The following is an 18,936-nucleotide window of genomic DNA, read 5'->3' as shown; positions in this document are numbered from 1 at the left end:
ACTGTGTCACTTGCGTTATGTAAAACACATTTCGGGTTATTTTATTCATTACAGGCGTATGCAGAAGAATACATCCCTCACTGGACTTGACTGATGTATCCAGTCGCCAGATCTCCCCATGTATAATCTCGTGAAAAAACATACAAACTATACATATTAGGAAGTATTGATCTTCAAAAATAAAATTCTTAATTTTGATTATTCACTTTGTAAGCACACAAGAATCCAGCCACTTATACACAACATTCCTTGAGATTATGCCCCATCACCATCATATGAATTGCTATCACTGCGTTATATCTTTCTTTACGACATGCATACATTCATTTGGCTACTTTCCCCCCCAACAACACCACATGAGAATTGGATAAGGGTTTTATTATAAAGCTAAAACCATTATACCTATCTTACTAGGTAAGATTAAGCATTTTCCCCACACACACACACACACACACACACACACACACACACACACACACACACACACACACACACACACACACACACACACACACACACACACACACACACACACACACACACACACACACACACACACACACAGTCATGTAGGGTGTTTTTCACCACCAATTCTGAATGAATGCAAGGTCCAGGTAGCTGAACATGTTGAGCCATAAATAAATATACTTTGAATTGTCTGTTGAGTCAAGGTTGTTTCTCAATGTCCAGTGTTATTGTCAGAACCACCAGGAGAGCTTTGTGAGATCTGGAGCGCACTGATTTGTCTCCGGAGCACACTGATCTCCTCTTTCTGCTCCTCCACCCGCCGTTGAAGCCCATGTATCACCTAGACAAAGATTTGAGTTACAAACTTGTACTGGGATTGGAAACCCCAGAGTTGAATTATATCATTCAGGGTTGGGTAGCACTGTAGATTTTTTATAGCCACAGTGTGTAGTATTTGGTGCTTTTAGCGGAACGGACGTTGCAGAAATTAAATATAATATTCATGTCTGATTCAAGTATGTTAGTGTGTAATCCCCTGAAAATAAGATTTTGGTTCCGTTTTGTTATCTTATAATGAATAAATAATAACCTTTTTTTTGGGAAAGATACAGCTTTGGGAAAAGCTTCAGCATGGGAAAGCTACAGCCTCCCCATGGAGCTCGCCATGTTTCTACACCAGCCAAGAACGGACAAACGGCTACTGAGAGGACGCGTTTAAATCTGTTTAGCATCATTGCAATATTACTTAATAACTTACTATAATTGATAAGTCTATCAAGGAATCTCATCACTTGACACTTGGGTAATTGATGCTGTCATAGACAATCACTTCACTTTGGAACAGTACAGGCCATGAAGCCTCTCCCACAACATTTGAAAGGGAATGGTCGTTCACAGTTTACAACCTCACCGCTAGATGCTGCCGAATCCTACACACAGTACCTTTAAAGTTCTTACTGTTTTAACACTGACATTCCCGATGGATATTAATTAAGTGTATTCAATGAAATCAAGTGAAGTCCTACTTGCTTCAAATACCTTTTGAAGTGATAAATAATGATATGTAACTTCGTTCCATTTGAAGCAATAGGAATATTTTACGCTGAGAGAGTTGCTGGACTTGTTTGTATCCACCATACACCTAATTACCTAGTGGCCATGTTTGTTAGTTGGGTGGGTAAACTTACAATACAATAACGTTTTTTTTTGTTTACATTAGGAGTCTGCAAGGTTTACCCAACCAACCAATGTGTCTGCTTGGCCTATTCCCTCCAACCTCTCAATACATACCACGTCTTTACTGTTGAAGAGTTCGCTTTGCAGGAGCTGGCTGGCGGTGGGCCGGACGCCAGGGTCCTTGCTGGTTAGCTGCGTGACGTACTTGGCCAGGATTGGCCACCGATAGCTGAAGGAGTCGGGGACTGTTCCTTCTCGAAGGTTCTCCAGGGTGCGCACTCGCTCCATCTCTGTCCCAAAGGGTTGAAACAGCTCCAGGGCCAACACACCTATGCTGTACATGTCCGACTGGAATGCAGACACAAAACGTACCATAAAAAAAAGAAGCGTTAATAATGCAATTTACGATATTTCAAAACTCGTGATTAAGATTACCTGGACACATCTGTATACAATACTTTTTCTTTATACTTTATTGTGTTCATTTATTTAATTTTTTGTAACTTAGGACAATCATAGTTTGTAATTTCCATTTCTGAAGAACACAATGTCTTTCTTTTATTTTTCCCCCTGTAAACAATACCGATCAATACTGGCAGCGATTTCAATCATGTCATCAATAAAAAAATAGCAGCCGGTACCTATCTTTTTGTTGACAAGAATCTTAAGATCAGTCCCTTTCTCTCACGCCAACCAGTTGGCCGAGCTATGCTAATTTGCATCACAAAGTTGCACAGCCAGGCAGAGCAACAGAACAATGTGACTGAGATCTTTGAATTCCTAAAATCTCTGGGTGCTAAAGGATGTGCTAAGGATCTGAGCAAAGCTCAGATTGAGAATACATTTACCTTTGAATCGTAGTAAGAGCCCTCTAGTTGCTCTGGGGCAGCGTACACAAATGTGCCCACACCTGCTGTATGCTGAGAACCTGTAAAAATAAATGAGAAAAATATTTATGTTGAACGAAAACATTGCCATCTACTGGTAATGTCAAGAGGTTACAAAGACGCCCTACAAATAGACACAAAACACTACTAATGGGGAAACATTAATATGTTCATGGAAAACAATATAATCAACATGTATAATACTAAACGTACAAAAAACGACAAAATGCATCACGGTAAGAGCTAGATAAGTAGTATTTACCATTAATGTTGGAGGCAGACGGCAATGGATCCTGATCATTCACCAATATATCCTTGCAGGCCAGACCAAAGTCTCCAATCCTGACTTGACTGTCTTGACCATGAAGGAAGATATTCGGTGGCTGTAAAATAAAATATAATTATCTTAAAGTAATGCATCTCTACTACGCAGATGAGATCCTAATATTTGCAATAAAAAGAAAAAAAACATTCACAAGTAAATGTACATTTAAAAAAAAAAAAAATGCAATTTCAAAATAACTGTAATCAGTGAGACCAAGCTGTCTCATTTCCACTTGACAGCACTGAGTTCTAATGAATGTCCTATAATATGCAGAAGTGAATCGCAATGTCGAACCAACACATGAACCAAACCATCTCAGTGGATACAAGTATCCTGTATATTCATGCAGATGGAACCATTTCACATTCCAGGTCACAATATTTTTTTTCTGAAGAGGTTAGGGAATCTTTATTATCTTCATCATGACATAGGTTCATGTCCAACTACTTGGCTACTTGAAATCCCTGAAATGTGCCATATTGTCATGTTCAGAATTGTAGTTCACATGAGGCCTCTAATCTGTCATTTTATATGGTCATGCTATAACTATTTGGCTGCTTGTCATCTCTGAAATATCCGATTGTGGGCGTAAGTGTAAAAGTTATCAGTTGCGACAAATGCATCACGTGATAGACTTCTGCATTTAAAAACCACAGCAGTGTTAAACCACAACCACCCCGGAAAAAAACTCATCTAGAAAACAACACAAATAGACAAGCGGAGAGGTAAGCATTGAGAGCGCTCTTCAAAAATAAAAAACTGCCCTTTTAAATTTGTATCCTTTCATGACGGGATATGTTCTTAAAACCAGAGAAACCTCTCTGCATTGTGTTATACCTTGCGCTTACAACCTGTGGCCTCAGACGCTGAATGTGACTCATGGCTGAATGATTTCCTTGCTGAGGCAGGCCTGGTACGAACCAACAGCCGGAGAGAAACCCGGAGATGATCGTTATTTCTACGCCATTAAACAATGGCCCAAGACATGCAACGCAACGGCTACTCTTTTACCCCGGGACATGGTACCCTTGTCGGCATATAAATAAGGAACGAGGATCCAGACCGGTCTTCAGAAAGTTAAAAAAAGTATGGCTTGGTCTTTAAGAGGAAACCAAAACTTTATTAAACTAATGAGAAAACAAGAGACTTGTTTTGTCATTAGGAATATTTTACGCTGATTACAATTGAGAGAGTTGCTGGACTTCCTTCTCGAAGGTTCTCCAGGGTGCGCACTCGCTCCATCTCTGTCCCAAAGGGTTGTAACAGCTCCAGGGCCAACACACCTATGCTGTACATGTCAGACTGGAATGCAGACACAAAACGTACCATAAAAAAAAGAAGCGTTAATAATGCAATTTACGATATTTCAAAACTCGTGATTAAGATTACCTGGACACATCTGTATACAATACTTTTTCTTTATACTTTATTGTGTTCATTTATTTATTTTTTTGTAACTTAGGACAATCATAGTTTGTAATTTCCATTTCTGAAGAACACATTGTCTTTCTTTTCCCCCCTGTAAACAATACCGATCAATACTGGCAGCGATTTCAATCATGTCATCAATAAAAAAATGCCGGACAGCCGGTACCTATCTCTTTGTTGACAAGAATCTTAAGATCAGTCCCTTTCTCTCACGCCAACCAGTTGGACGAGCTATGCTAATTTGCATTTTTGAAGAGCGCTCTCAAGGCTTACTTCTCCGCTTGTCTATTTGTGTTGTTTTCTAGATGAGTTTTTTCCCGGGGTGGTTGTGGTTTAACACTGCTGTGGTTTTTAAATGCAGAAGTCTAACACGTGATGCATTTGTCGCAACTGATAACTTTTTTGATCGTGTTACACTTACGCCCACAACCGGATATTTCAGAGATGACAAGCAGACGCTGAATGTGACTTATGGCTGAATGATTTCCTTGCTGAGGCAGGCCTGGTACGAACCAACAGCCGGAGAGAAACCCGGAGATGATCGTTATTTCTACGCCATTAAACAATGGCCCAAGACATGCAACGCAACGGCTACTCTTTTACCCCGGGACATGGTACCCTTGTCAGCATATCAATTAGGGACGAGGATCCAGACCGGTCTTCAGAAAGGTAAAAAAAAGTATGGCTTGGTCTTTAAGAGGAAACCAAAACTTTATTAAACTAATGAGAAAACAAGAGACTTGTTTTGTCATTAATTTAATAACTAATGACAAAACATTAGTTATGAAATAATGTATTTCTTTATGAAGAAAAACAAAAGTATTTTCTTCAAGTATGATTATTTACAATTTCAAACACAAATTATATTAACAAAAAAAATCATGGACAATATGGGACTTACATCAGAATAATAAAAAAATAATGATAATGTACATTGTTTGATAGCTGCAGTTAAAGACTATAAATATACATTAATAAATAGTACTTGCGCTAGCAGGAAACTACTGATGCTAAACCAAGAGAAAATACAACTTTGCCAACATTATGGCAAGTCATACGATTTTGAATTCTTTCTAAGCAGACATCTCAATGACTAGCATGTTTCAACCTGCGCTCTCCTCAGGAGCGTGCTATTACACCGCTGCATGCAGCTGTATCTGCTAAGAACGTGGAGCAACTTTAGATTCTGCTGCAAGCCAGGGCCGACCTTCAACGTTTGGAAAATAAAAAAATAGTAGCACCACAATTGTTAAATGACGGCATGCCCTAGTAACCTACATTCATAGATCACACATGTGTGATTATTTATGACATAGATTATTTATGACAAATTATTATTGAGAGACACGTGACAAAAAAATGCTTTTTAGTGCTCTCTGAGACAAAAAGCAAAGAGGCTTTGTTGACCTCCAGACTATGATGCTATGCATTTCTCTCTCTCACTCCCCATAAGAGACAGTGAAGGATACACCGCCCTGCACTCTGCGATTTTAACTTGGGGCCATCACCTTAGAATTTGTCCCAAACCAAATCCTGGATTCAAGACTACCCTGAGTGACGTTTTTGCCCAGGATGAGCTCTGCCTCTGCAGACTCTGTGATCAGGGCGTCAACATCAACGCTAGGGTACAACTTTGTCGATTCATTTCAAATATTACAGAAATATTGTAATTGCTTTTTAAATGCAGTTTTGGTCCCGTTTCTACAGAGTGGCGACAGTAGCAGTCAGACTGCCCTCCACCTGGCTGTTCGCTATGGGGTGCTGCCTGCAGTAGCCATCCTGGCCAGCTACGGCGCTGATGTCAACGCAGAGGACAGTAGTGGGATGACCCCGCTGCACGTGGCCAGCGGAACTCTCCAGAAAGACATCGCATCTAGCCTCATTAAGCTGGGAGCGGACATCAACGCTGTATGTTTTAGATCCTTTAAATCTCACTTTGCAGGACTTGTAACTGAAAAATGACTTATATTTGACCACCACGTGTGGTAAGTTAAGCTAATATTACCGTGGGTAAAAAAATTTGGACCTTTAAACCTACAATCTGTGGCTGATGCCAACAATGTAGAAATAACCCGTCACCATGTATTGGATGACAAGCTAAGTAAAAAAAACAAATATATATATATATATATTCTGAAAATGGTTTCCAAAGAAAGATTGGAGAGGTATTAGATACCTCTCTCCTCTCCACAGCCAGAGATATGGCTGTGAAATCTCTTTCCCAACAGAAAATCACCAAGATGGGGAGAACGGCTGTCCATGAACCACAAATCCATTTTATTTTGTCTTCTGCTCCATAATCCAGGTAAGCAGATGGACAGGGAACACCCCCTTGCACTTGGCCACCACGGCTGTAGCCGTACGGGACCACCGAGGCCCGGCGTCCACCGGCCTGGGCTGTGTCGCGGAGCTCCTGCGTCACAGGGCCGACCCCGAGGTGGCCAACCGAGCCGACCTGACGCCCCTGCAGGAGGCCTGCGTCTACGGCCAGGAGGAGCTGGTGGACGTGCTGCTGTCGCACGGCGCCGACCTCAACCGGAGGACCGGCGCGGGCGAGGGCTGCCTCCTCCTGTTCCTGGACCGCCCGGTGAACGTGCGGCGGGCGGGGAGCCTGCTGTCAAAGCTCCTCTGCCTGACCCGACCGTCGGGCCTCTCCGTGCGGGACGGCAGCGGACGCCTGCCCGCCGTGCTGATGAGGCCGTGCTACGCCGCGCAGAGAGACCGCCTCCTGGCTCTAAGCCGGCGGCCCAAGAGCCTCAAGGACCTGTGCAAGAACCGGGTGTACCTGAGCCCTGCGCACGCCGGCAGAGAGCAGCTGAGGGACGTCCTGCCCGACGCGATTTTCGATTTTGTATTCAACCGCTGGGACGCTCCCGGCGACGTCTCGTTCAGCATGGAGGAGGACGACGGCGAGTGCCTTGGATAGCTGGGCGACAACCTAACCACTAAAGAACTGCTATGAAAAACCATTGCCTACTGAGCCGCCACCGCTGTGCACATGGATGAACGCACACGTCTGACTTTCCACCGCAACTTTACTTGTCGTCTTTTTAGGAGGGGGGTTATTTCCAGGGAGAGTGTTACCTTGAGGTCTCTGTGCATCATTCCCTTGGAGTGAATGTATTCCACACCTTCCAGTGTTTTCCGAAGCAAGCAGAGTGTGTGTTCCACATCCACCAAGGCATAGGGACCTGGGGATGCAAAACCACACACGCACACACACACACACACACAGACACACACACAAACAATTAAAACATGCTTCTGTACCAACTCAATTCTTTTGTGCCTGAAAAAGTGGGTCATGGATGAGTGCGAGAGCGAGTGAGTGTATGAGTGAGTGAGTGAGTGAGTGACTTGAGGTATTTGTGCCCGTGATTTACATTTTGAGGAGAGCTCCTCTGAAGGCCGAGAATTCCTTTCCGATATCCAGTCCTTCAGGGATCGCTCACAGAGCTGCATCTGTATGTAGAGCATCAGGTGGAACTGTACCTACACACAAACACACACGCCTCCACATGAATCCGGAAATAAAAGAAAATACTTTCTACTTTTTTTTGAGGAACGGAGAAGAAAGTTCCTCCTCACAATACCAAATTGTTTCTCTAATTTGTTTTTTATGCATTTGGGGAACAGATAAATTATAAAATATTTCCATATTATATGATATATATATTTCATTACATTTATCTATAATATATAAATATAATATATATATATATATATATATATATATATATATATATATAAATATACTTCAAAATGAAAGTGCCCAAAATGTCACAACTGTGTTTTAATTCTGACATTATGGAGTTATGGCTCTATTTGAATATTGGGTTTATTTAACAGCACCAGAGTTTAAAACCTTGATGTAACTCTGTATCTGCACTTAGTTATGTTTGCGTGCACAATACCTCACACACAGATCAATGTGGACTTCCATACCTCCTTGAGCCATATCTTATCGTCAGGCTGCTGCCCCGCCGGGTCCACGCCGGGCTCCGGCTGGCGGTCCGTCCCACTGGAGCCCGACCAATCATCCCTCTCCAGAGCCGAGCCGTCCCAGGCCAGCGCGGGGCAGGCCTTAGCCGCCACCGCCGCCGCTGCCTTCTGACCCAGGAAAACGCACGGCACGTAGCTCTCCGGGAGGCGCCGCACCAGCTTGGGACACGAGGAGGAGGAGGGGAGCAGGGCTGTGATGGGTGGGAGCGTCCCGGGAGCGTCCTTGCCCCGCGAAGCGGGGTCCGACTGGACCCAGCTGCCGCTCTGGAAGACGATGGAGGACCCGTTGCTGCTGCAGCCCGGGCTTTCGTCGCCGCTGCAGAGGACAAGAGGGAGGCGGAGTTCTGGGTGATCTTAAGAACCGTATCGACAGAGACGTCGGAATTTAACCTATTCTCTTGCAATACGATATTTACCTAAACTGTGGAGCAGGGGATTCCAGCGCAGGCAGATGAGAATTGGGGTCTGCAAAAATATGCAAAATAATTTTTAATATTTGTGCTGTTTGTTTACTATTTGTTCTATTGTATAATAGTATATATATATTAATAATATTTTTTCACTCAATATTTAAAATCACACTCTACTCCTAACGACCATATCGACCAATCAAATGAATTGTTGCAGTCAGCAACACTAATGGTGCGTTCCAGTGCCCATCCAAACCAGTGGGACGTGGGACTTATCCTACCTCCAACTAAGAAAAGTGCACTGGAATGCCTGTCGAAGTGGAACATCCCACTGTCGAAGTGGAACCTCCTACTATCGAACTGGGGGGTGATCGACCTACCCCCACTTCAACAAGTAGGAGCTAGTACAGCTAGTACAGCACCATAATAACGCTATAATCCCTATATATAGCTCACTATGGACAGCCACAGTTTGAGGGCCACTCACAAGCTGGGGGCTGGACGTGCTCCATCCAAGCCGTGTGGTAGCCCACCACGCAGACATGCTGCAGGCTCGACAGCATTTTGACCTCTCTTAGCACCTGGGGGTGGAAAGCGACCCCCATTGGTTGGTCACAGGTTACCATAACAATTAGCGTAAAAACTAATAATAAACCACTAAAGATGAATCCATGGTGACCTTCGAGCTGCCCTCACCTTCATGCAGTCATTCCTTGAGACGTTCTTGATGAGAATCTTCTTCACGGCGTAACTCTGACCGTCTAGCTTGTTTATGACCTACGAAACACAAGTGATGTGAACTTAGTGATATCCTTATATGGGGATATAACCCGGAACATGACTTGATGCTGTTTATCATCGTTATTACGACCATATCGTTGGTGTTTATTCATGAGAATCAGCTGTCATTTCAGTTGTCGAGGAAGAAAAAAAGTTATGATACAAAAAAAAGAAAAATTAGCTGCTATCCTTTTATTTGTAAAAAGGCAACAATATCGTGGCCTCCCAATCACACTGCTTTTTACACTTCACACTTAATACTCAGTTTGTTCTGCTTTTAGAAAAGTGGTTTTAGGAAACAGTACCTTGAAAACCTTGCCATATGCTCCTTTTCCCAGTCTACCAATTTCTTCAAACTCGCTGAGGTAGCGTGACGTCTGTGCCTGAAATAAACCCTCTTTCAGCCTGGAAGAAAAATAAGAAGTCGTAGATGTAGTTTGAAGAATTTGCCTCAATATACTTGGTAAGATATAATTCATATTAAAGACAGAGTGGCTCATACCTTGCAGGGAGGACAAGTGCGTCTGCACTTAGAAGCTGCTGACTCTGTTGGGAAACGATGAGCACATAACACATTGTCAATACTAACATCAGTAGATCAAGAGGCAATGGCTTAAGACATTTGTATTTTGCACATATTTGCCATTTATTGCGAAAGTACCTTATTTGGGAATTGAAACGTTTTGCTAGATAAAGTAGTCAACCTTTTAAAAAAAATCTGGTTTTAGAGGAGAGTAAAATAATTAGCCATAGGCCTGATTGGCAGTGCGGTCCGGGCTGGCTCCGCCTACCTGAGGGAATAGGGAGGAGCTAGCGGCGTGGAGCAGCTCAGTGAAGGCCCGGTTGTGTTGGAGTCTGACGGTGCTGAACTCATCGCTGACGGCCAATGGTGAGACGAGGTTCATGGTGGTTAAACGCTGGCCGATGACTGTTAAACAAGAGTAAAAAGGAGGGCAAAGAGCAAAAAGGCCGGAAAATGTAAGGAATTGGGAATATCAAGAATGAAAACCATGGCAAATGAGGTAACCTCGTGAGATCATTCAGATATGCAAGTTTGCGTTTTGCAATGAATTTCAGTTTGACCTTGGCTGGGCGGCAATTGATTTCTAAAAATGGGCAGGGCATTATGTTATTCAAAAACCCAAATCAGATAAAAAAAACATTGTGGCGCTCTTGCTGGAACCATTTTAGTGTAATCTAAAAAAACATATTCTCCTCGGAGAAAAGCCTTCTGTGCAGATGCAGTTATACTTTTAACATGTAGTCAGTCCATTTAGAAAAAATAATCTTTTATGTAATCGTAGATTTCATAAATTTTGGCACAGCTATTGCTATTTTAAAATTGGCTGACCAAAAAAGTAAGACAATAAATAATAAATAATAATAATCTAATAAATACCCTACTGCAATAATTCAACAGGGCATACATACAATAAACAGATAAATATATTTTATTTACTTCATCAAGTCATCAAGTAACTCTGTGACTGCCTATTTATTAGTAGTTAGTAGTTCCTCCATAATAGGCATGGGGCCTTTTATTAGACATTCATTTAGGAGACTTAAATGTCTATTCAATTCAAAACATAAATATAGGGCCCTAGTCATGATTACTTTAATGAGCTATAAGAAAGACCACGGGTACCTTTGAAGAGCATGCGAGAGCGTATGGGGTCGCTCTCGTAGACGAAGCACAGATGCTCCAGAAGTGAGCCCAAAAGCAGGTGGTTTGGGATGACCGAGGCAAACTCCTCGATGGATGTATACAGATTACCAGCCGACAGCACCTCCTGGTTCTTCTCAAGGTCAGACACTAAAAGGAGGGAGAAAACCAGGGACAGAAAAACAGCCGTCAACATGAATGATGTTAGAATAGGATCTGTTTGGTTTTTGTTAAATAGGGGGTTAGAAGTTTGTAAGGGTGGCTGACTCCAAGTCATAAGGTACTGGGGGTTCCCTTCCCCATGTCAGCTGCTAACCTGTAGGCACCCTTGCTCAAAGATGCCTCCCCCCAAGCAGCACTAGTATTTGTTATTTTTCCTGATCCATATTTACAATGAAGCTCAACCGGTTCCCACAATTCAACTAGCCGGTTAGCATGTTTACCACCAAGTGCCCTCATGACAGGGCTTACCTTCTGCAATAAATCTTGCTATCATCTCAGCGATGTTCTCTCTGTCTTGGTCCATTTTTACCCTATATGTGTGTGATGGAGAATAGAGCCACACCGAACACGGCAGAATAATTTCTGACACTCCGGAGACTGTGACGTCTCCAGGACCGTGAATAAGCTCGTCATATGCAGGCAATTTGGGAGTGTTCGGCTTTGTAATGCTTATCTTCCTAGGCCAGTACACACCAGTCCCCTTCTACCTCCTCTTGACTTATAGTTAACAAATGACCATGCAAGTCAAGGGCAGGGCTGTCCCAGTTGAAATCAGCTGTCTTTCGACCAGTTAGTTAGTCAACAAAATACTTTTAGTTCAAAGTGAATGAAGTGTAAACACCAAGGATCATTTGATTGTGGAAATACATAATTGCTTCTCAGAGTAGGGACTCAATTACTCATTGGGGACTTGAAGTTATTTTTGTATAGATGTAGGCATCTTGTTTTACAGACACTGGGTGGTTGGACCCAGCACTTTGCCAAGTCACCCCCTGAAAATGTGCTCTTTACTTTTTACATCAAGGACTAAACTAGAATATTTTATTTGGTAAGGTAAACCAGGAATGCCATGATACATAGTGAGCTGGTAGTTGGGTTCTACCGAAAAGAGGAACATAGTGCAGGCAAAAACAATGTTTTAAAAGGCTGCTTACTATCAAACTGGACGTCTTCGTCGTCCTGTTCGCGTGTTGGCAGACTGAATAAACTATTGTCGATTTCTTGGTAGAGAATTTGGAGTTCGCTCATTCTACTACCACTGCAGCTGGAGCATTCCTCCATATTTAGCTCTGTGTATTTCGAACTAAGCATAATTGATGTTGCCTCCCACGGACCACTTGCCGGAGTTTTGATTATTTAACTTGACAAAGGCATCAACCATCACCAAACACCATCAACCATGTTTGCTTATGTCCGGGTCCTTAAATTAGCCATAGTTTCCTATTTGTATATGTCTTGGATGTTGAATATCAAAGAGAATATAGATATAGGTCCCAAAGCACCACGCATTGCAATTCAACGATCAGCCATTGCAGGTCACCGAGAGGGATCATCAAAAAGATATTGCCAGTAAAACTGCAAGGTCGAATTAGAAACAGTTCTTTACTCTTTCCTCCTTCAAAATAATAAAGCAATAATTAAAAAATAATTGTACTTCCTAAAAAAATAAGTATTTAGTATAACTATTGCCTATGAACACCGAAGAGTCTTAGGGTTAGACATTTTCGTTTTATCGAGCTCAATGAAATGTTAGATACTCCCTATTATCTGAGCCTTCATAACCATTATACAAACAACGCAATGATTCGATTTTTTAGGACGTATATCTATGACCATACACGTATTTTATCAGCTGACCTTTAAAAATGCACATTGTCTTAGTCATACAACTTTTTGTTGCGTTGTCAACTAAATAGTACTTTACGTATTACAACTATGCGCAACTTTACGCACAATTGATGCTCGTAAACAGGGGGAGAATTCTCCGACTGCCGCGCGCTAAACACCATCATATGATTCATGCAGGACGAGTGTTTACCCATGTAAAACGTGACTGTAGCCATGCCTGTAAAGACATGAAACCTCAATAGAAACTATAAGGCTTGGCGTTCACTACATTGTCCTTCTCCCCCTGTTAGCTTCACATAATTCAAAATTTGCCTGACTCTTTTCGACGGATAGAAATGAATGAAGAGTGGTAAGGAGACACATTATAACATTATATTATCATAACATGTATTTTATTGCTCCCACATTTGAGCTTAATCTTAAACTTAATTACATCAGACTAGTTTGTTTTGTCTTCAGTGTAGAACGACTCGATAGGATGTCGTTTAAGTCACTTTTATTCTAGCAGTCAAATTGTTACTGTTACCAATCTCTACAATAAATGCACCTGGACTTTTAGATACATTTATATTTCTCTCACTAATCCCCGCCTTCATCTTCTTGATCAGCTCGGAACCCGCTGGAGCTATCAAAGCTATAGACAGGCACTCAGTGCACCAGATATGCTCAGGGCAGGTGGTGCTAACCCTGGCTACTGCTGTCAAAGAGCTGGTCGAGAACAGCATCGATGCGGGCTCTACCAATGTTGGTGCGTGAACAGGACTTGTAGCACAACATATTCCAATGTATCTCAGTTTAAAAATCACTGTACTCTGTCTCTAAAGGTTGTCATTTACATTATGCTCGTGCCTTTGTGTGATCTAGATGTTAGACTGAAAGATAATGGAGCTGAACTTGTAGAAGTGTCAGACAATGGCAAAGGAGTAGAGGAAGCCAACTTTGAAGGACTGAGTAAGTGTATTATTTTGCTCTCTGTAACTAGGCAAAGGGTGCTATCACATTTATTCCCCATGAGATAATCTTCATCCTCTGTTTCACAGCATTAAAGCATCACACTTCGAAGATTCGAGAGTTCTCTGACCTCATTCACGTGGAAACGTTTGGCTTCAGAGGTGAAGCTCTCAGCTCATTATGTGCTCTGAGGTATAAGACATAAATAAGTATTCAACAACATGCATCAAATCTAAATATTTGTGAATTAAAACAGAAAATGTGTTAACAAATGCATAATGTGTAGTCTGAGCACACCCAATTTTAATTATAATACTCAAGGAGTCATTTTATAATTTTCCCTCACACACACCCGCTAGTGACCTGAGCGTGGTGACCTGCCATGAGTCCGCCCAAGTGGGCACCAAGCTGGTGTTTGACCACAATGGTCACTTGGTCCAGCGCTGTCCTCACCCCCGCCAGCAGGGCTCCACTGTCAGCCTGGGGCAGCTCTTCTACACCCTGCCCGTCCGTCACAAGGAGTTCCAGCGCAATATCAAAAAGGTGGGTGGGGGCAGAATCTGGAATAGCAGTGGTGGTAAGGGTGTTCCTCTCTCTGTAAGTCACTGGATTTAAGCACCAATGTCAACAAACTCACCAATGCCTTGATATTATATCTGTAACGGCCTCCTGAAAATATATTTTGTTCATCCTCAACGGCAATTATGTACTTTTGTCTATTTATTTTCAGGAATTCACCAAGATGATCCATGTCCTCCAGTCCTATTGTATCATCTCCACTGGGGTGAGGATAACATGCTCCAACCAGACAGGACAGGGGAAAAGGAGTCCGGTGCTGAACACCAGTGGAAGCCCCTGCATGAGGGACAACATAGGGGCTATTTACGGACCCAAACAGGTCAGAGCACCTCTTTCAATTTGAATTCATAAACTTCAGTTGCATACACATACAGTGCACTATTGCATATTATAAACCAATTTGGACTACTCTAGTTTTATCATAGATTTGCATCTTGAACCGCTTATAAACGCTGAATTGAAATATGTTTGGTTAAGTTTTACACGCGAGGCATTGTCACAAATTAGCATAGCCTGTGATTTACATCTGAAATTGATGTAAATATAATCAATGACTTTATCTATTGATATTATTAATATTGCAGTCCATCGTCATTCATGTCAGTTTTATGTCATGTGAACTTCTTGTAAAACTTATGCATGGCTTTTTTAAATGATTGATATATAATTTCTTACAGCTGCAAAGTCTGCTACCATTCCAGCAGCTTAGCCCGACGGACGTTGTTAAAGAAGACTATGGACTCACTAATGCAGAGCTGCCCAAAGAGCTCTTCACGTGAGGGAGACTATTGAATACATACTGCGTGTGTATTTCCCTTCTGCGCTATATCAATTGTATACTTAATAAACGGTTGTAGGATCACTGGGTTTGTGTCGAGGGGAGACCACGGCGTGGGAAGGAGTGCCACTGACCGGCAGTTCTTCTTCATCAATAAACGGCCGTGCGATCCTTCCAAGGTGATCCTAAACCTCACTGTGTACATGATTTCTACCTGACTCCTAGGTTGTCAGACTCCCCTGTGGTTAAACTCTTCTCTTCTAGGTGACCAAGATCGTGAATGAGGTGTACCACATGTACAACCGCCACCAGTATCCCTTCGTTGCCCTGAACATCGCAGTGGCTTCAGGTAAGGAAACCGTTTGTGATGAGTGGGCTTCTCTACAGAGAAAGCTGAAGTAAGCATTATTAAAAAAAAAAACTGATTTGTGACGGTGTCGTTTCAGAGTGCGTTGACGTGAACGTCACCCCGGACAAGCGGCAGATCTTCCTGCAGGAAGAGAAGCTCCTTCTGGCCATCCTGAAGACCTCCCTGGTGGCCATGTATGAATCAGGGGTCAACAAGATCAGCCTCAACCACAACCCCTCCAACCTCAGCAACAGTAAGCAGAACAACCCCCTGAGCCATTTCTAAATCAAACTCCACTGTAGACGTCACTAGTGTCTAACTGGATGCATGATGGATCGACTCCCAGTTCGTCTCCCTGGTGGACTGTATCAACTGATTGGCTGGGGTTGATCTAACCATCCTACATCTATCCACTGGTGATGTCACCAGTGGATAGATTTACAAGTTGTTTGTGATAACTAACCAGCCTCACACATGGGGGTAAAACAGCCGTGATAAGCATTCCATTTGTCTCTTTGTAGATAGCCTTAAATCTGTGCAGCCAAGGCCCGTCTCAGCAAAACATCAGGCTGATCCATCTGATGGTGAGTTGGTGGTGGAGCCTCGAGAAGAGGATGAACACAAGGTCCAAAGGCCCAGGTCCTCGCTCAACATGGCAGGGCTGAGGGCTGCCTTCTCCAGCCACACCAAACGGGGCCAGGAGAGTCCTGCGAGCGGTGGCTCCAAACAGAAGACACTGCAGTCCTTTTTCAAGGGCTCAGAGAAGGCCGCCACTCACGTCCACATCCAGTCGCCCGTGAAACCTCTCAGAGAAGCCACTAGATCCTCCCCGGCGGGGCGGTCGTCACTCGATGCGTTCCGGTACGGGAAGACTCAAGACGGCGACATAGAAGACTCCGGCAGAGGCAGCTCTCTGTCTGAGTGCGACTCCCAGACCACCGCCACGCCCGAGAGCCCGCGGTGCAGTTTGGAGGCCACCCCGCCCGATAAACACCCCTGCATCGCAGACGTCCTGGCGTCCGAAGAACCCTTGGACCAGCACTGCTCGGAGCCTGAAGCCCAGGGGACCAAGACGGAGCCGTCTACCTCCCGGGAGGAGGACCCCGCCCCTGGTCCTGACTCCAAGAGAGCCAGGACCCAGGGGAGCCAGGACTCTGTCGGTTCCTCCGCCGGACCTGAACCGACCAAGCGCGACAGTTCCAGATCCTCCCTCTCAAAGGTAGATGCTCCGGTCAGCCTCCAGAAGAGGACGGCACCGCTGAGGTTCTGCTTCCAGGAACTGGCCAGTCGGCTGAGGAGGCTGAACGAGCTTCAGAGGCAGATGGACAGCGACCGCTTGAAGTACAGGCGCTTCAGGGCCAAGATCAGCCCGGGGGAGAACCAGAGTGCTGAGGATGAACTGAGGAAGGAGATCAGGTAAGATCTCCTTAAATGGGTGTGTATGAACCGCCTGCTTATTTATGAAGAACTGCCAGTGGCACTTTGAATTTCCTTTCATGTATGGACTTATACATTCATTATACCTATAGTTTGACTTTAATTTTAGTTTTGAATAGTTACTGCGGGTCAAAGGTCATATTAATTATCATTTTGGGGAAGTTTAACGGCACACATTTAAAGGGTTTACAATTTATATTTCAGCTTGTGACGGCTTTCCTTTTCGTCAGCCGTACCTCTGAGCATTCACTTTCCCCGTTTCCACAGTAAAGACACATTCAAGGACATGGAGATCATCGGTCAGTTCAACCTGGGATTCATCATCACCAAGCTGAACTCCGACATCTTCATGATCGACCAGCACGCCTCGGACGAGAAGTACAACTTTGAAATGCTGCAACAGCACACCGCGCTCCAAGGGCAGAGACTCATTGCGTAAGAAGAACAACCCTACAAGAACATATGACGACTCTAAAGGTTGTTTGCTCAGCACTTTCACTAAGCGATGGCATTTTTCGTACATTTCATTTAGACCACAGAAGCTTCATCTCCCGGCAGTCAGCGAGAACGTCCTCATGGAAAACGTGGACATTTTCCAGAAGAATGGTTTCGATTTCCTAATCGATGAGGAAGGTATGATAAAGACACAACCTTCAGCAAGATGCCTCACAACTGCATGCTCAATGAATTAAGACCAAAGAGATTCAAAGAAATGCAGAAAAGATAATTGACTTCAGACTGAACGGTAGTATGTTTAACATTCGATGTTGAATGTAGCGTTCTGAGTAAAGATTCCTGCATGTGTTACGGTGTGCCGCTGTAGCCCAGGTGATGGAGCGGGTCAAGCTGGTGTCGCTGCCCACCAGTAAGAACTGGACGTTTGGGCCTGCGGACATCGAGGAGCTTATCTTCATGCTGAGCGACAGCCCGGGGGTCATGTGTCGGCCGTCTCGCGTCAGACAAATGTTTGCTTCCCGCGCTTGTCGGAAATCTGTGAGTGTGTGTGTGTTGTCTGTTTGGCTTGAGTGAGGACATTTTAATTGTTGGAGCAGTTCTTTTTTTTAAATCTTGTAAATGAAACCACATTTATTCATGCTGGATTTGCAGTGCAAATGAAAGCTTGGAACAAACATGGTACTTCAGGTTTAACCCCTAAGTTATCAAATATACATTTATCAAAATAGAAGTGGAGGGGACCAATTAAAAGTTCTCAACCTGTGTAAACCCTGTATTGGCTTCCATCCCAAGGTAATGATCGGCACGGCCCTCAGTGTCTCCGAGATGAAGAAGCTGGTGGTCCACATGGGAGAGATAGAGCAGCCCTGGAACTGTCCCCACGGCCGGCCCACCATGAGGCACCTGGTCAGCCTGGACGTCCTCTCACAGGACTGAACCAAAGATGTTTGGGGGATTTTAGCGCAAAAGAAAATCTGGATGGTGTCTTTCTGAGTTATATAATTTTTTATGTGTTTGTTTTAATAAAGTGAAAACGTTTTTGAGAACTGCTTCATTATTGTTTCATGTTAATTAATGCTGTGCCTAGTCCGCCATAAAGTTAGGCACATTTATGAACAATTTCCCCAATATATCCTATATAGTTTATTGCATTATAGACCCGGGAGAATTATGTCAAACAAGGTACCCCAACTACAATAAAATTGTAACTGTAAAAATGATAATGAGCCTCAAATTGTTATATTACAAAATGATTTGGCTTAGAACAATCTCAATAAATAGGCATTATACCAGTGGCAAAATAAGTACCAGAGGGATAATTACAGAAGTGAGTTTGCCTGCAATGTCACAAAACAAGATTTTATGATCAATCACTGCAATACAAGTTTTAGGATTT

The 18,936-nt window shown here is 43.3% G+C and overlaps 3 protein-coding genes across 7 annotated transcripts; 2 read left to right on the top strand and 1 right to left on the bottom strand.

Annotated features, from left to right (window-relative positions):
- Positions 1–15: 15 nt before the first annotated feature.
- eif2ak1 (eukaryotic translation initiation factor 2-alpha kinase 1) lies at positions 16–12,704 on the bottom strand. 3 transcript variants are annotated; one of them, XM_060036993.1, is made up of 16 exons: positions 12,297–12,704; positions 11,122–11,289; positions 10,268–10,404; positions 9,979–10,022; positions 9,782–9,881; positions 9,393–9,473; positions 9,184–9,277; positions 8,703–8,751; positions 8,230–8,602; positions 7,668–7,776; positions 7,369–7,475; positions 4,039–4,158; positions 2,794–2,914; positions 2,493–2,572; positions 1,759–1,992; positions 16–808 (listed from the first exon to the last, which is right to left on the bottom strand). In XM_060036993.1, exons 1-16 carry the CDS (start codon positions 12,451–12,453, stop codon positions 680–682), a joined length of 2,103 nt encoding a protein of 700 aa, XP_059892976.1. In that variant the 5' UTR covers positions 12,454–12,704; the 3' UTR covers positions 16–679. The 3 variants fall into 3 exon arrangements, with proteins under 3 accessions (XP_059892976.1, XP_059892977.1, XP_059892980.1); XM_060036994.1 differs by lacking the exon at positions 12,297–12,704 and adding an exon at positions 11,611–12,035; XM_060036997.1 differs by lacking the exon at positions 4,039–4,158.
- Positions 4,157–7,902, top strand: LOC132446624 (ankyrin repeat domain-containing protein 61-like). Of its 2 annotated transcripts, XM_060036998.1 has the most exons (4): positions 4,701–4,953; positions 5,738–5,909; positions 5,992–6,192; positions 6,590–7,902. In XM_060036998.1, the coding sequence occupies exons 1-4, from the start codon at positions 4,850–4,852 to the stop codon at positions 7,208–7,210; spliced, it is 1,098 nt and encodes a 365-aa protein (XP_059892981.1). In that variant the 5' UTR covers positions 4,701–4,849; the 3' UTR covers positions 7,211–7,902. The 2 variants fall into 2 exon arrangements, with proteins under 2 accessions (XP_059892982.1, XP_059892981.1); XM_060036999.1 differs by having other exon boundaries at positions 4,157–4,953; positions 5,740–6,192.
- Positions 10,350–18,586, top strand: pms2 (PMS1 homolog 2, mismatch repair system component). Of its 2 annotated transcripts, none has more exons than XM_060036990.1 (15): positions 10,350–10,498; positions 13,599–13,738; positions 13,855–13,941; positions 14,031–14,133; positions 14,301–14,484; positions 14,672–14,839; positions 15,198–15,295; positions 15,378–15,477; positions 15,563–15,647; positions 15,745–15,900; positions 16,169–17,063; positions 17,352–17,519; positions 17,617–17,717; positions 17,908–18,077; positions 18,333–18,586. In XM_060036990.1, the coding sequence occupies exons 1-15, from the start codon at positions 10,494–10,496 to the stop codon at positions 18,474–18,476; spliced, it is 2,604 nt and encodes an 867-aa protein (XP_059892973.1). In that variant the 5' UTR covers positions 10,350–10,493; the 3' UTR covers positions 18,477–18,586. The 2 variants fall into 2 exon arrangements, with proteins under 2 accessions (XP_059892973.1, XP_059892972.1); XM_060036989.1 differs by lacking the exon at positions 10,350–10,498 and adding an exon at positions 12,967–13,339.
- Positions 18,587–18,936: the final 350 nt, after the last annotated feature.

This window comes from Gadus macrocephalus, chromosome 18, assembly GCF_031168955.1.
Source record: "Gadus macrocephalus chromosome 18, ASM3116895v1".
In the NCBI taxonomy this organism is placed as follows: Eukaryota; Metazoa; Chordata; class Actinopteri; order Gadiformes; family Gadidae; genus Gadus; species Gadus macrocephalus.
Note: the sequence above shows the minus strand (reverse complement) of the source record. Positions and strands in the feature narration are given on the sequence as shown.